The sequence below is a fragment of the Myodes glareolus genome, chromosome 23 (genome assembly GCF_982192425.1).
Source record: "Myodes glareolus chromosome 23, mMyoGla1.1, whole genome shotgun sequence".
Taxonomy (NCBI): domain Eukaryota; kingdom Metazoa; phylum Chordata; class Mammalia; order Rodentia; family Cricetidae; genus Myodes; species Myodes glareolus.
Genome location: NC_142048.1, coordinates 7,626,531 through 7,644,297, shown reverse-complemented (window position 1 = coordinate 7,644,297; position 17,767 = coordinate 7,626,531). Strand labels below are relative to the sequence as shown.

General features: G+C 40.1%; 1 protein-coding gene across 5 annotated transcripts in view; it reads right to left on the bottom strand.

Annotated features, from left to right (window-relative positions):
- Nucleotides 1-17,767, bottom strand: part of Psd3 (pleckstrin and Sec7 domain containing 3) — a 536,277-nt gene that overhangs the window by 41,455 nt on the left and 477,055 nt on the right. For all 5 annotated transcript variants that reach the window (XM_085680348.2, XM_085680349.2, XM_085680350.2 and 2 more), the window contains one exon: nt 12,305-12,375. In XM_085680348.2, coding sequence (XP_085536474.2) covers nt 12,305-12,375 — 71 coding nt within the window. The remainder of the gene's footprint in view (nt 1-12,304; nt 12,376-17,767) is intronic.

Below are 17,767 nucleotides of genomic sequence, written 5' to 3'. Positions count from 1 at the left end.
TTGAAGCTCCCCAGATGTGCTCTGGTTTCCCATCTCAGCATCCATATGGGATTATCCTTGTCAGAACCCTAGAGACGTCTATATTTCACTTGTCATATTAACATAGGCTTAGACATCACTCCCCTTGAAACTGCTTCCATGATCTGCCCTTCTCTTCTCAGTGCTTAGTTCTATGTACTTCTATGTGTATAGAAGCCCATTTCCTTCCTTGGCACTTTTATAGAGTCAAATTACTTTGTGTGTTCTTAATCTTTTCAGACAGAATACTGAGCTCTCCTTTAGGGGCTATACTGCATTACAATTGTATTTGTTGTTTATAATATTCTAAAAATTCAGCAAGGTCTTAATCTTAAAGATGAGAAACCATAATAGTCTCAAGTCCTAACTAACATTATTGTTTTCTTTATCAGAATGGTAGTTTGTTGGCTCAAGTTCAACTTAATGAATATTTTAGTCATACTGAAGTTTCAATCTGGGAATAAGAAACGTTAAGGTTGACATTTTAAAAAGCTATCATTGGTGTGTTGGGGTATGTGTAACATGGTGCACATGTGTCCTCAGAGGACAAGGTTTTAAAGTTGGTTCTCTCCTTCTACCTTTATATAAGCTCCACGGATCAAACTCTGGTCACTCTTTCCAGGGGAGTTTAGAAAGCTGAGGGGAGACCCCATAGGACCCCACTCTTGACTAACAAAGTTCTCCTGTTAGTGTCTAGGAAGCTGTGGTATACCATGTGACCATGTTAAGAGATAGTGACACAGGTTACAAACATGACAGGTGAGTGATACGAACTCTTGGGTTTCCTGGACGACTGTCTTTGTGGGAAGTCTACTTGGCTGAGATGAAGCAAGGATGGGAGTGGGGTGAACGCAGACTGAGGACTGGGAGTTCTTTCCCAGCATTTCAACACAAGTTTTCCTGATAACTTACGGCTTCTGTTTGTTTGGGTCTTTCAGAGGAGGAAACTTTTACTATTTAATCTTAGTGAAAGCACAAATTGCATTTTCTTACATGGATAAAAATCATTAGAGTCTATTTCATAGTTGAAAAATCTTGATGAAAGGCTTAATGTACTCACAGAGCAGTTTGCAACAGATTGCCATTCCAAGAGCAAAGGGGTTCTACGCATGTGCATGGTGTGTTTCTGTGGCTAGAGTCCCTTTAGAAGACACATTTGATTCACAGAATCAAGTAAACACAAGACTTGTTTCCTTCCGTCTCTAGCAACACTCTCCAGTATACTGAGAGCCATCTTGGGCTGGAATGCAGTGAAGAAGTAATACCTGACCACACAGGCACCCAGGAGGGAAGACCCTTTGGACAAAAATCTAGGAACCTGGATGGGAAACTTAGGTTGAGAAAGGAGAATGGATGCAGTATCTAAGAACTCTAGTGACGTCCAGGACAGACAATAAATCCTAAGGTCTTTGCATCACACCTACCACAGGCCCATCTGCACAGTAGCTGATATGGTGCTAAGATGAATTAAACTGAATTTGGTCTAGGGAAATGGTAGCCTTTTTCTCAATACTCTGCATCCCAAAATAGGAGCTCCTTGCCTTCTGATGGAATTTTATCATTATAAACATTGCATGTTGAAAATATGAGTCACTGATACCCCTAATCCACTTGAGCTAGCAACCATCAAATCCCACAGTTTAGCACACAAACACAATATACCCGAGCACCAGTTCATTCTCCTGCTGATGACTGAGGCTGCAGCAGGAACTGATAGGTTTATGCTGGAGGATTATTGACTCCATCATTCGAAAATGAAAATTTAAGAAAAAGGCAAGAGAAACTCTTCTAGGTTAGGACCAAATATAGAAGACAAGTCGCTGAAAGGACTGGCGGGTGTGACTACATTTTCTCAGCCACACTTTAACTTTCAGGATATAATACTGTCATCCCAAGAGCAAGAGGGCGGAGCAATGTGGCACTTTTTGAACCCAACAGAAGTCTTGTGGGAAGAGCTGTCTGGCAGGGAAGACAATGTCACCTAAATCTTCTGAGTACTTGGGTGCTGGTGGGGGTGCTAGTCTCAGCTTGAGATTCCTTCAGGAAGAGAGCAGCTTCTTGTGTACACAGGGCAGCCCAGACAGTGGTGACATCATCTCTTTACACTTCACGTGTACACAGGACAGCCCAGACAGTGGTGACACCATCTCTTTACACTTCACGTGTACACAGGGCAGGCCCAGACAGTGGTGACACCATCTCTTTACACTTCTTGTGTACACAGGACAGGCCCAGACAGTGGTGACACCATCTCTTTACACTTCTTGTGTACACAGGACAGGCCCAGACAGTGGTGACACCATCTCTTTACACTTCACGTGTACACAGGACAGGCCCAGACAGTCACAGTTGTTATTTGAAACACATTTTTTTCATCCTATGATATAAATATGGAAGTATTACTGACCATTATTGAACACAAATCATTCTCTCAAATTGTTATTTTTCCCTCTGGCTAAAATGCTCTGTGCTATATTGTGAGCTTTGTGTTCAATATATTCTTAGATCTTTGAAAATATTCTTGGGTGGCCCTCGTCAGTGAAAACTTTTCCAGTGCCTGTATTACTTTGTTCTACTGTTTTGGTGAATGCTCACTTTATGATATTCCCCTATTTTCTGGTTTTTACATAAGTAGGAATATGTCTTAGCAACCCTTTGGAAACCTGGAAATTTTCATAGCATCGGACATGTGACAGGCTCTCCACAGTTCTGAGAGGATATAAAACAAAAACTATATGAAGCCCAAACCACATTATCAGCACACAATTTCTCTTTTGTCTAGCATCTGCTACTGTGTTCTGGTGTACCAGGCAGCCAGAAGGACTAGGGGTTATCAGCAGTGGACACTCACAGCCCGCTGTATGGAACCTTAATTCCAAGGCTGTCTGTTTACTGTCCTTTATGTGGGCAGTTCAGTATCTAAAAAACCATTCTGAAGCATAATCAGGCAAAGATACCCATAAACAATCTAATAATAAACCTAATAAGCTCCAATGACTAATGCTCTAGTCTCTAGGATTTATGTGAGGTTACTGTGAATGGGTATGGTTCATTACTAGTTGAGGTTTCAAACATTCAATGTTTTTAGACTTTTTTATTTTTAAAGGAATGCTAACAATAATAAAACAAAATAGAACTTGATTATAAAAGATGGCTGCTTTTTCTTTCCTTCCTCCAAACCCTTGAACATATACCTCTCTGCTCTCCTTCAAATTCATGTCCCCTTTGTTTACCAGTTGCTTTTACATGTATATATGTACATACTCCTAAATGTCACCTGTTCAGGCTGTATAATGTCACCTTTATGTTTTCAGGGATGATTATTTGGCAGTGGACAAACAATAGGTATACTCTAGGGAGAAATATAATAAAATTTAAAACTCAAAATTAAAAAAAAATAGAAACTGAGCAGTGGTGGCTTTAATCCTAGCACTTGAGAGGCAGAGGCAGGTGGATCTCTGTGAGCTTGAGATCACCCTGGTCTACAGAACTAGTTCTGGGACAGTTAGGCCTTACAGGGAAGCCCTGTCTTGAAAAACCAAAAGACAAAAGGAAGAATACAGTTCATTATCCTTGAACAGCTAATTCTCATTATAAGTAGGTGCTTTAGCAAGCCTGGCATTCTTCGTGATTTAAGCACATATACACCTCACACAGACATACATGTACACACACAGACATAAACACACATACATATATGTACATATATGTTTGTGTACAAACACAACATGTACATACATATAAATACATGTTTGGTGCTAGCCCCCTCCTCTATGTTCTCCTTGTGTAACAGCCCTAACTGTCCTTCCTCTTTTCTCTTTATTGAAGGCATTTTACACAAGCCTCTCCCAATGCTGCTGCAGTCTGTAATTCAGGAGAAGCAATTCAAAGGACAGGGTTAGTCAAAGATAAAGATGTTAGAGAAAACAAAAAAGTGAGCCAGGAGATGGGGTTTATGCCGTGGAAACAGCTGTGAAATGTGGAATTTAATTTCAAAGCCTTGCTCCCTATAGAGACAAAATCATCTGAAAGGACCAGTATGGCCTCAGCATGCACATATGCTAATTTATTAAGGCCACAAAGACAGCATATAAATCAGAGGCTGTAACAACTCCATAGAGAAATAAAGGACAATACAAAAAAATTGGCCAAGTAAGAGCATGGTTAATTTGAATATCAACAATGATCTCTATGTATCTGGGTTTACAAAGGAAGGCTAGATTCATAGAAGAGCAATTCTTTTAATCTTATAAATATATACTATAGCAGTTAATTGTTTAAAATATCAATGAATCAAATATTTTTCACATATTCATATCTTCCTTCTGGAGTGTATCATTTCTAGACACTGAGTGCATACGCCATCATCACACAGATCTGATTCAGTTCTGCAGATGATGGGTCCAAGGGAAGGCCATTTCCCTGAGAAACTCAAGTGTGTAAACCATTTAAGTTTGTCCGTCAACAATGAACAAGGTCTCTTCCTCAGAATGAGCATAAAAACCCCAAGAACGGGCTGGGAAAAGGCCGCTGTGAGACGCTGTTACAAAACTGTTAGAGACAGTAAAAGTGGCGTAACCTTTACACGGACAGTTTTCAAATGTCTCAAAATACAATTGCTAATGGCTTCTACTCTGTGATTCATGACACTCCCAGCAAGGCAGTTTTTAAGGAAATAAACAGATATACATGTGTTGGCTAGTTTTATGTCATCTGAGAGGAAGGAGTGTCAATTGAGAAAATTGAGATCAGGTTGTAGGCACGTCTCTCGCATATTTTCTTTCTTTTCTTTATTTGTCTTTCATATATGACATCCTAACAGTAGTTTCCTCTTCCCTACTACTCTTATTCCCCCCAAAAGATGTCTCTCCTATCCCCCAGATCCATTCATACTCCATTTCCTTTCAGAGAAGAGCAGGCCTCTCAGGGACATCCACTGAACACAGCATAAGAAGTTACAATAAGCGCAAACCCTCATATCAAGACTGGACGAGTGACCAAGGAGGAAAAGAGTCTCAGAAGCAGGAAAAAGAGTCAGAAACACGTCCACTCCCGCTGTTAGGAGTCCCACAAGAATACCAAATCAACAACCATAACATATATGCAGAGGACCTAGCTCACACCGGGTACAGACTCTGCGAGATCCTATGTGCCCTGTTTAGACGATTCTGTGGACTCTATTCTTGTAGCACATCTTCTTATTAGTGATTGATATAGGAGGAGTCAGTTGAATGTAGGTGGTGTCCCCATGGACTGGTTGGTGGTCATGTCTGCTATAACAGACGGAGCAAGCCATGGAAAGCAAGCCAGTAGGCAGCACTGCACTGTGGCCTCTGCATCAGCTCCTGCCGCCAGGCGCCAGCCCTCATGGAGTTCCTGCCCCTACTTTGCTCTGTGCTTGACTGTTACCTGGTTTATTTATAAACCCTTTCCTCCCCAAGTTGCCTTTGGTCAAGGGTGCTTTGTCATAGCAATAGAAACCCTAGCTAAGATAGCAACATTATTTGTAACTATGAAAAAAATAAAAAGGCATGTCTGAAAAACTAAAAAAGGTTACATTATGGAACACTATTGAACTGAAAATATTGCAAGTGTATTAAAATAAACTCTTTCATAAACCCTAAATGGGAGGAAGAGTTGCAATGGCATCCTATGACAGTCACTAGATTAAAAAAAAATCCACTTTTGAAAGAACTTAATGAGAAAGTGTTTATGCTAACATGTAGAGTGAGAAGGTCAAGATGTCAAAACTATTGTTATACAAATCCAAATAGATTTTAAAGACTTTCCCTGAGAGTGGTGCTGTCAAAACAGCAGGACAGGGAGGCCCAGCTCACGCCCCGCAGAAACACTGATTCCACAGTGGCATGCTGTCTCAGTCAGGGTTTCTATTGCTGCCACGAAACACCAGGACCAAAGCTATTGGGTTTATTCTGCTTGCGCTTCCACATCACAGAAGGTCAGGACAGGAACCTGGAGCAGGGCAGGAACCTGGAGGCAGGAGTTAACTCAGAAGTCATGGAGGGGTGTTGTTTACTGGCTTGCTCAGCCTGTTCCTTGCAGAGCTCAGGACCAGAAGCCCAGAGGATGCATCCTGTATAACTGGCTGGGCTCTCCCTCCACAAATCACTAGCTAAGAAAATGCCTACAGGCTTGCCTACAGCCCCATCCTACTGAGACATTTTCTCATTTGAGATTCCCTCCTATCTAATGACTCTAGCTTGTGGCAAATGGACATAAAACTAGCCAGGACACATGTAACCCAAGTATCTATTAACAGAATGCTGGAGTTTAGCTATGGGCATGCCATACCCTCAGGAGAGCACAGAACTGAAAAATCCACACTGTGACAGGTAAGAAGAATGATTTCACATTGCCCACACCAACCCCTCCTTCAAGATGGTGCAAAAGGAAATATTTTGACCCAAGAAGCCTCTTCCCCACTCTGTTTCTCTCTCTCTCTCTCTCTCTCTCTCTCTCTCTCTTCCTCCCTCCCTCCCTCCCTCTCTCCCTCTCCCCCCTTAGTATAGAGAATACGTTCGGCATTCTAGCTTTTTAGAAGACTAATCAAGTAATGAGTTTCTCTTGGCTCCCTACAAGCAGGATGGAACTGGCATGCTTTGGATGCCTGGGGACTGCTTAGAACAAAAGGAAAGTGGTGGGTGGCTTGCTGTAGCCAGCACAGCTTGATACAGTCAGGAGAAAGGCACTCAGCCTTAAAGTTTCTCTATAGGGAGGGAAGAGGGAGGAGAGCATATGGCCATTATTCTAGATTTTCCAAGGACAACCTGGGGACTCAACCTTTGCCTTGGCTCACTCCCAGAATTAGTGGAACTGATCGCTCGGGAGCCTGGGGGTGGCAGAGAACAAGGAGAAAGGCAAGAGCTCCGTGCACAGAACATCTCTGTTCAGGGAGAATCCTACAGCTCCAGATTCCTCTCTTGGGAGAGACGTGGAGGAAAAGAACATGCATCCAGTGTTCTGGCTCTCCTTAGGACTACCAGAGAAAATGGTATCTGACTGCTGAATTGGCATAAATTGAACGTGCAATGGCTTCTCAGAAAAAGAAAAAGCTGTAGTTTTGGAGCCTGTCCTGGCACTAGCTCTTGCAGGCCAGACTAGCCTCAAACTTGAGAGATCTGCCTGCCTCTGCCTCCCAAGTGCTGGGATTAAAGGCATGGCCATTGCCACATGGAAATCACATGCTCTTCAAGAGAATCTCTAACCAGGTCTTGAGTGTTAACATCTTTGTATCAAGCACTTTCTGAACTATCAGAAGTGGTTGTTTCTTTAGTTGGAAAGATTATAAACAGAACCTGGAAGAGATACAATGAAACAATGAGTTTGGTTTAAGGAAGAAAAATAAATCACTAGAAATCAACTGTAAGGAAAAGAAAGTACACAGTATAGGAATTGCATAAGATAAAATGTAAAATAATCACCATAAAGAGGTTCAATCTGCCCAAGAAAATGCAGAAATCCCTAAAAGGACGAAAGAGGAAATTTTAAGCCCAAGAATACAGCACCTAAAATGCAACACTGAGCAGAGGCTCAGCAATGGGCTTTCTCAGGTAGGAAATCATTGAACTGCTCCACTGAGGGGAGTAAAAAGAGAAGAGGGAAAACCAACAGGAAAGCGTAGTGGCTATGGGGACACCAACATATGCATTATAGAAGTTTAAGAAAATAAAAAGAAAAAGGGAGCAGGGAGATTCTTCAAAGAAACAATGACAGAAACTTCTCAAATAAGGGGAAGGGAATGGACAGATACAGCTCCACATGATGGATGCAAAGAAATCACACCAAGACTTACAATCTTATGAAAAGTCAAAGAAAATACTGTAGAGAAAAATGACTTGTCATATACCACAGGATGCCCATAAGACCATCAGTAGATTTCTCAGCAGAAACAGTTTTGAGAAGCTGTGAGATTTTGTATCCTGAGAGTATATTTTTTAAAAAAAAGCAAAAAGTAAAAACAAACCAACCAACAAAAAACTCCACAGAATAATTGTTTTTGGCAAAAGCATCCTTAAGAAATGAAGAGTATTTTCACAACATCTGTGGTCTATTACAGCCAATAATCAGCAGATTGTTCTATTCAATCAAAAGAAAAGGAAATGGTTAAATGGACTTAACAAACAAAGCAAACAAAAAAAGGACTGACTAAATGCTATCAGTAAGAATCTTTCTTTAGAGTTAGAAGCAGATAGCCATAGAGTAAAATCATGGAAGAGAAAATCCATGTAAACAGTATACAGAAGTGACTCCACTTACACTGGAAAAATACACTTCAAATACAAACTGCCAAAAGAGACAATGTGGAACCATAATGTAATAATAATGTCAGTTCACTATGAAGATAAATAAATTTTTCTCTTCTTGTCCCTTCTCTTTCCCTCCAAAATTAGATCTCCCAAACTTTAGGATCAAACATTGACAAAAGTGAAGAAAAAAAAAATCAAACCGTAGATTTTCACATTCCACTTCAATAGCAGGTAGAGGAGCGGCAGGTGGAAAAGGAGAGAGCTAAAGCATGCTATAGGTAAAATATTTCGACATGTCCAGAACAACAGACACGTTATTCTTCTTTGGTGCACATGTAACATTCTCTCCGCCATACCACACATTATGTAATAATCTTCACAGACTTAAGCCAGCCGAAATAACTTCACTCACAGTTTACAACTACAGTGCTGTAAAAAGAGCAGAAGAAAATATGAAGAAACTGGACCTACTCTTGCATACTCTTTGAACCAATGTTTGAAGAAATCAAAAGAAAAAATGAAAATTATCTTGAGACAAATGAAAATAGACAAAACTTAATGAAATCAAAAGTTAGGGAATGAATCAAAAGTAGCTCCAGTAACAATCTGTGTCAATGCCCATCTACAGTAAAAAGGAAGGCAGCAATAAATTTCTGAATTTTATGCCTAAGCAAACTATAAAGGGAAGGAAAGAACTAGAATACAAGAAGATATGGAATAGAAAATGGAAAGAAATGGTGGACTCTAAGAAGTACTCTTCCCCAAACAAAACTGGTCAATATTTAGTTAAAATAATAAAGGAAGAAAGCACTTAAATAAAATCAGAGGTGACATAACTGCACTTGATGACACTGAAATTAAGAAATTTCTAGGAAAACATTATGATCAATTGTGTAGTCACGTATTGGACAATCTAAAGAAATGGACGAACCACTAGAAACATAAGCATCAAAGTTTAGTAATGGAAAAACAGAACCTACTAACATATCTACAACCAGGAAGAAGATAAACACAATAGTGGAAAACACAAAACCCAACAGCCTTACAACAAAGAAGAGCCTGGACCAAATGATTCCAGCAGTGAACTAATCCCACCAAGCAGCTAAGAATTAATGCCACTACTTCTTAGACATTTCCAAAGCACCAAAGACGAATTTATCCAACTCATCTTAGCGGTCAGTATAACTGTGATATCAAATATATATACTGAGAAAGAAATTACTATCCAATATATTCCTGATCAACATAGATGCAAAATCCTACCTCTAACCATAGCACACTGAATTCAATGGTACAGTAAAATAATCAAGACCCAAACCAGAAGTATTTATCAGTAAGGATAAAGTATAATCTAGCAATGGAAAATCAACCAAAGCATAAAAACCTCATACAGAGATTCACACTTATAATTATATACTTTAACAAATCCTTGAAAAGTACTTAGTAAAATTCAATATATTTTATCAATATCATGATGAAATTATTTGAAAACTAGGCCCAGTTTGATATGCTTATGTATGTAAAGAATCTAAAACCCACCAAAACCCATTAGAATAAATAAAATCAGCAATATTGCATAATACAAAGCAACACACAAAATCAGCTGTGTTTCTATAGACTAACAGAAAACAACTTGAAGAGGAATTTATCATCCCATTTAGAAATGTGTCAATAAACATAGAATCATGAATAAGAAATCCTAACAGAAGATTCATACGGGGCTGGAAGACTTAATGCTGTTAAAATATCTGTTTTATTCAACTGAAACAACAGATTTAGTGGAATCAATATCTTATTGACATTTTTTACAGAAATTAAAAATAAATTCTACATTCACAAAGAACCTCAAGTGTCCAAGACAATCTAGAGAATGAAGAATGACTTCACAGTATTGATTTCAAATCCTGTAATAAAGCTCCAGCCCAGCATGGTCTGAAGGCAGAATAATGTGTAGAAGAATAAGCCCAGGAAAGTCCCCCAAATACAGGACCAAGTCTTTACCAGGGGCCAGTGATAAACCGTGAGGAACAGAATGGTGCTGGGAAATCTTTCCATCCATTTAGAGCAAAACAAAACAGACAGACAGACAAACAAACAAAAACCCATTAACTAGAGGGATTACATATTGAATATTTAAGACCCTAAACCACAAACATCTCAGGAAAAAACAAACAGAAAATTCTTGGTGATGATTTTTGGATAGGCCACGACAAGCACAAACAAGTAGGACTACATTAGACTGAACAACTAAACACCGAATAACTATACCATTAGCAAATGGGAGAACTACCCTGTGCTCAATACTCCAAATGACTTGCCATGTTGCCAGGAATGCCTTTTGTGTGTTAACATCTAAGAGGGTGCTGGAAGAGGGCCCAGCAGTAAGTACTGCTCCTCCAGAGGACAGGCACTCAGTTCCCAACACCCACATTGGATGGGTCACAACTCTCCGCAACTCTAGCTCCAATGTGTTTGACACCCTCTTCTCAATTCCATGGGCAATTGCACACAGATGCACATGCAAACACACACACACACACACACACACACACAGAGAGAGAGAGAGAGAGATACATCATCAACAATGTAAATATTTTAAAATATTTTTAACATTTCAGAGGGTATATAGAATATTGTTTTTTTCATCCCTAACAGAAAATGTACCCAGGAAACTGGAATACAGCGAACTTTCAAGTGGAAAAGTTTTAGGACATAAAAGCATGTGCATGTACATGTGTGATTGAAAGTAAGATAGTTAAATAATATACTAAGGGGCTAGTCAATCTATGTAAGAATTATTTATGAAATTAAACTTTGCTACCAATCTGTATTTAGGGTCTAGCTTACTATATTGCTTACAGAACAATTAGAACAGAGCCTACCATTTTCTATCCATTTTCCTGATCATGTGTTTATCGTATCCATAGAACTTTGGCTTTCAACACATACACACACACAAACACATATACACACATTCACATACATGCACACAGAGCAAGAGAGAGACAGAGAGACAGCAATAGAGAGACAGAGAGGTTCTAAATATCAATTTACAGTTCTATGGGTGTTTGATGTGGCTTTTTTGTATACTTAGCATAACATGATACATGTTCAGTCAATGTTTTGTACAGCTCTGTTGGGCATGAACAGGCTATCCCTACTTTAAGCTGCTGACAAGCTTTAAGATACTCCATTCTAAAAGGAACAGGAACTTTCATGCTAAGCCTAGTCTGAGTGACTTGGCACTACACAGTAGCAATTTATTGCCTGGATTTTGAGTGAAAATGCTAATAAGAATGACTCTACATCTTGTGATTAAAAACTACCACTTGCCCAGCACAAACCATAAAATACAGACTAATGACTTGTTCATGCAAAGAAAATAATTTACTAAAGTATAATTTACAAATTTACTAACGTGGATCAGGAACACATGGGCATATCAAAATCATATCAGAAAACCTAGGTTCAGGAACCTGTCAATCACACCAGATCAAGGAAGGATGGAAGTCCATTATCACCACCATCTATTGAATTGCCATATTATGCAGTGCATGCATTATAGAATCTATAGGTGATAAGCTCCTACCTCCTGTGCCAGGGACTTCAACTCAACAAGGTCCTGGACCTGTGCTTGAATAAGCTCTGTGGTGAACTACTTCCTAACTACTTCAGCAGGCACTGGGCCGTGATACCTCATCACATGACTCTGCAGCACACGACCCTGCGTGTACATCAGCTTTCTGTCTTTTCCTTTAGTAGTCTCTCTAACTCTCTGAAAGCACTCTATATAGTACCATGCGATCTGGGAGTTGGTTGTAATTAAGATAAGAAGAAAAAATATTCTGACTGCCAAGAACCCTTATCAAGTACTGTCAGGGTTATCTGGTGAGTTTCAGGCAAAGTAATGATACAGCTCACGGACTTCAATAAACTGTCATTGCAGGAAGGCGTGTGCACCCATGTTTTTGACACAGTGTCCTCAGAGTAGTAAAGTTTGGCTACCCACTGCACTTTACCTTCTGTAAGTATAGAACGGTTCCCTTCAGAACAGCATAGAAGGTTTTCCATCCCCGCTTTCCTCTGGGAGCTAGGAAGGGAAAATGAAAAGGTTTAGTTGACAAAAATCAGCATTGTACAAGAACACTTTAAAACTTCAACATGAAGATAATTTTTTTTCAATGTTCTGGTTTGTTAGCTATCAATGGGATGAGAACTAGAAATTCCTTTAAAGCTATTTGCTCTAAAACACTTTCCACGAATTGTTGTATTTCATCCTCCCAGTAATCCTGCTGAGCGGGCATTATGGCTTTCCTCTTTATTTAAAATGAACACAGAGAAGCATCTTGCACATGATCCTATAATTGGAGGAAGGAAAGCTGGAAACAGAGCCCTGGCAGCATGGCTCTACCCTCTGTCCTCCATGACAGATCGCTCCCAGAAAGACAAAAACAAAACCCTCAGGAAAACAAAAACAGGTAGATGAGAGATACAAATGAATTCAAGAGACAGCGTCAAAGCGGGGATTTAAAAGGACTGTTCCCTTTGCATTTCTCCGATGCTTCAGCCAAAGTACAGCCCTGTGGTCACTTCTGTGGCAGTCTGTGCAGAACACCGATGCTGATACTGCCCCAGTGCCATGTCTCTTTCCCTAGACTTGGAACGATTTGAGAAGAGACATCCTGAATCCTTAGCATTCACAGATCCTGTAGTATAAGCAGATTTAGGCACTACCTCAAAGATCCCTAAAGTCAGTTCATTCATAAGTCTTAATATTCCTTTTGTTTTTCTAGATTATAAAGCACACTTTCTCTACCCCCTTAACCAGTTCTATTAGCTCAACAAGTCACTCAATTGCAAACACAGATCAGATATTCTAATGAACCTGCACTGTGTGGCTAGAGAATGTTATCACTTGCATGCTGTTTTCCTAAACACATTAGCTCAAACACAGGGGGCGGGGCATTTAGTCATCCGTTAAGTATACATTTGGCTTTCTTTAATTTGGGCACCTGATTAATTTTGGAAATCCTCATATACAAATATCTTTTAGCTGAATTATCAAGACTCTCAGATTGGGATTCAGGTAACTCTCCACCTACAGAGTCCAAGTGTTCTTGCCAGCAGCACACTGAGATAGCCACCTGGCAAGAAAGACCTCAGAACATCCGCTCTGCAGGTTTCTAGAGGAAACAGGAAATACCATCCCTTCTGTTTCTACTAGGTAAAGTTTAAAGGTATGTGCTGAAAATATTTGTTAAAAAAAAGTAAAGGTTCATTATAATTTCCTTTGTTAAAAAATAGAAAAGGGTAGATTAACGCGAGGGAGAATTTAGCAGGGAGTCATGGCACTTTAGCAGATGATAAATTCTGATCCTGCCCACATGATAATCAAGCACATAGGAATGACCATGGGCTACGCCACCTGCTTCAAAATGGGCTCTGAAGTAGCATGGTACAGTCTAGATTTCACGTTATTTCAGAATTGATCTCTTCCTGAAAATGCATACAATCCCTGAGGACTTTAGCCTATACATTAATATATGTGGGTAATTTGCATAACTTTGTACAAGCAAAACACCGGCTAAACACTGGTCAGAAACAGAGAAAAGTCTGTTTCCTATAAGATGTTTGTATATATATATAGGTCCTAGTGTTGAGTCAGAGGCTCTAAGATTAGTGTGAGATCTTGAGATAGCTTCAATGCAGAGATCTATAGATCTCTTTTCTAATATAAAGTAGAAACATGTCTATGAAGCCAAGTAAAGGGTCTTTAGCATCACCATAGCACTTCTATCAGAACAGATTCTGAAGAGCAGCTCATGTGAAATACCAGCCTAAACACTGCCCCTGAGGACCAATATCAATCACCTTTATCGTACTTGCGACTTTTCCAATTTCCACAGATGTAATATGTAATCTGGTCCTTTTTCTAATTATAATTATAGTCTTTTATAGTTATGACTGGCATAGTCTTGGCAATTATAACTGAGTTAAGACTTAAGTAAAGCAATTTGTAATACCCCTAACAAGCAAGTGTTCATTGACTACAGTCAGTTTGCAGTAAAGCTTCTCACCACAATGCTCAGAGTAAAGAACTATTATCACTTCCATTCACTCAGGGGACTGTGGGTGTAAACAAGTGAACTGGAAAAAGGAGGACCGCTGTGCACAGCAGTAGGCTGAGAGGCTCTCTGATTTCCGCCCCACCATCTCCATAGAGTTGCTATTGAGACTGCATGAGGCGAGGCTCATCTTGCCAAACACAATGTGTTGGACACCAGGAAAGAAGAACAATTGTGGGATGCATGGAGACTGAATGACTACACATTCATGTGCTACTGAGTACACACAGCTGAGTGCAGTTCTGAAAAGTTAAGAAAGCTACCTGGTTATTTTTTCATTTGGAGATTCCAAAGCTGCTTTAATGAAGCAGTTTTTATGGATAAACATGTTACAGATATCAGAGTGAGGAGGAGCTGGGAAGGAGGTAGTGAGACTGGAGGGGAGGGCATTCAGGTCCTTTTTTTAGTGTCTCTGAAATCTGGGGCCTTCAAATGCATCCCTGTGTCTGCTCCCTTGAACATGTCTAGAGGATAATAATGTAAACAACAAGAGTATAAACATTATGGTCATAGTAATAAGAGCAGGAGCTAATGTTTACTGTGAACATACTGTGTAGGGACCATTCACATATTCCACATGTACAAGCTAAAACATACCTTGGTCGCAATCCCCATTTGGACGGTGTTAAACCCGAGACCCCACAGAACCCAAAGCACATGCTTGGCCCCCATCCCTGGGCTCTCTCACTCAGCTGTGTGCTTAGGCCACGGCAGCTTGACCTGGACCCAGGGCAAAGTGTCTTGGATTGCTATGAGACAGAAGAGTGGTCAGATGCCTACCAGCCGATCTCTCAGGAAAAATGCTGCCTCGAATGGACTGCAGATATTTACATTGAATGGGCTATATAATCGCATGAGTACATGCCCTTGACTATCAGCCCTGGCAGGGCACTATTCTTGCCCCTCCGTGGGTTAAAATAAAAATTTAAAGAGTATATAGTTCCATATTTCAACAAGACTATATAGTTCTATATTTTTCTTCTACAATTTTCATACACATACATATTTTTCTGCAAAATAAAAGCTGACAGTGGCTCTAGAGATGGTCAATAGTGAAACTATCACTAACTCTTAATATCCTGAACCAATCCTCAGTCTTACCTCTGTTCCACACTGAAGGACCTTATTTTGAGCTATAACATGAAAAATTCCTAACACAAACCTCATACTATTTCCTGATAGAATGTTTCTTTTCAAGATCGCATCGTGACCTTCCCCTTAACTTCAATTAGGTCTCTGCTCAAGTGCTCTCTCATCCAGAAGACTCTCCCCACTTCTGTACCACCGTACACTCTCCCCTCATTCTCCAGACTTAACATCCTCTCTCCTTCCAGAAACATAACAAACTCTCTCCTTACACTTTCTCCCTCTCTCCTGTCTCCTGGAATTCAATCTCCAGCATCAGACATGTGAGATACATGTTCTATCCTTGAGCTACATCTCTGTTTTACATCTAGCATTAATTTCCCTTGGGTTATTTAATACTTGCATAAATTTATCACAAGTATTACAAAGCACTCTCCTTAAACTAGAATGGAACCCCCCAATGTATGCTGGGTTGTTGGTATATACAGAGCAGATAAATGTTCTATTCCCAACTAAAAACATCAAAATGTCCTAAATAGACAGATAGACAACATATGACCCAGCAGATATTAAGATTATGGAGAAGATTGTGTATAGTGGTTTTACTATCAATTGGGTAGACAGGATACATCAAGAGGAAAGGACTGTCAGACATGGTGGTTTATGACCATAACCCCAGCAAGTAAGCATTCAGGAATGTGATGCACAAGGACTGCCATGAGTTTCAGGCTAGCCCAAATGGAGCTACAAAGTTCAGGCTATCACAAGCTACAGTGTAAGATCCACTTTCAGAACACCAAATTAAAAAGAAGTCACTTAAGAAAAACATTAATTGTTCCATTCAGAAGCTGTTGGATATGGAATAAAATATCAGAAAATAACCAGGCTTATAAAAACTAATATAGCTTGACAAATTATGAAGATATTTGATTAAGGAATGAACAGCAGGGACAACTGACTTTAAGACTCTAAGAAACAAGATTCTAAGAGTTTCGGGAATTCTTATAAAGTGGATCTGGTTGAGGGAAGATGCTGGAAAACTTGTCTTAGTAAACTTTAAAAAGCTGAGTGTTGAAACCTCTTACTGTAGTAAGGACAGTAACTTCACTTAAGTGAATGCTGTAAACACTGAGCTAAGAAGAGCAAGCATACTAATGAGTTATCATCATGCCCAGGGCTCTTTATAAAGCTCACGAAGAAGCCAGTGCTTAGATTCTTACAGTCTGTCTCTGAAGTTGCAGGTCACTGATAATCGTGGAAGGAGGGTTATTGGTGATCATCAAGTCTTTCTTAAGACCAGAAGCACCTTGGGACCCATGGGATGACACAGCCAGAGGCGCTGCTGAGCACGCAACTCTACAAATAGCAGCTCAAGTCAAGTCGCTCTAACTGTGAAACACCCAAGGCTCACTGACACTTTAAAATGCCTCTAGGCAAGAGCTGTTTCAGGCCAATAAAAATAATTCACAGTGGCAAGGAGGAGCAGCCCCCAGAGAAGATTTGTTCTTTAACAAAAGGGACAAAGCACGACTGGTTCTCTCAAACTTGGGAGCTCTATTAAGACTTCAGCAACTTCTTGAAAGGTAACCCTCACCCCTGAACACTGCCCACTGCCGCAGATTTTGTCCCAAGTGATGCCTCCATATGTTTCCTGCTTAGGTTTTCATAACTGTGGCCAAGTGTCTTGCATTTATCCCACTTCCTAGGCTTTCAAGCGCTTCCCACCTTACCATAAAAGGGCGACCAGCATGTGTCTCCCAAGAGCAGCAGATCATTGAAGTGACACTATACCCCTCATCTGTTTGCCATGAACGGCTCAGCGAGCCCTTTGTTTTCTGGGTTCCCTACCTGTGCTTCAACCAACTACAGATACTGATCTTCCCCTCCTCCACCACCACTGCCCTCCCTGCCAAAAAAAAAAAAAAAAAAAAAAAAGTGCCACAAAGGAAAACTTGAGATTGCTGTTTGCCAAGCTGTATGCTGAATTCCCAAGAATGATGTAGTCTCCTGCTATTTCTCAGCTTCTCAGGCTCTGGCATTCCTTCCTTGAACATCCTTCCCCCGGAGTCTACTTCATGTACCTATAGTTAGGCCTGCATCTAGCTAGGGCTGCATTGCACTGAACATAGAGAATTTTTATTTTTCAATTCCTAAACAACAAAGTAGAACATCTGTGGTGTTTGGCATTACCAGTAATGGAGAAATGAGGTAAGTACATGGGGGATGCTCACAGGTTATGTGCAAAATATCCCATCAGAGCACAGCAGTTTT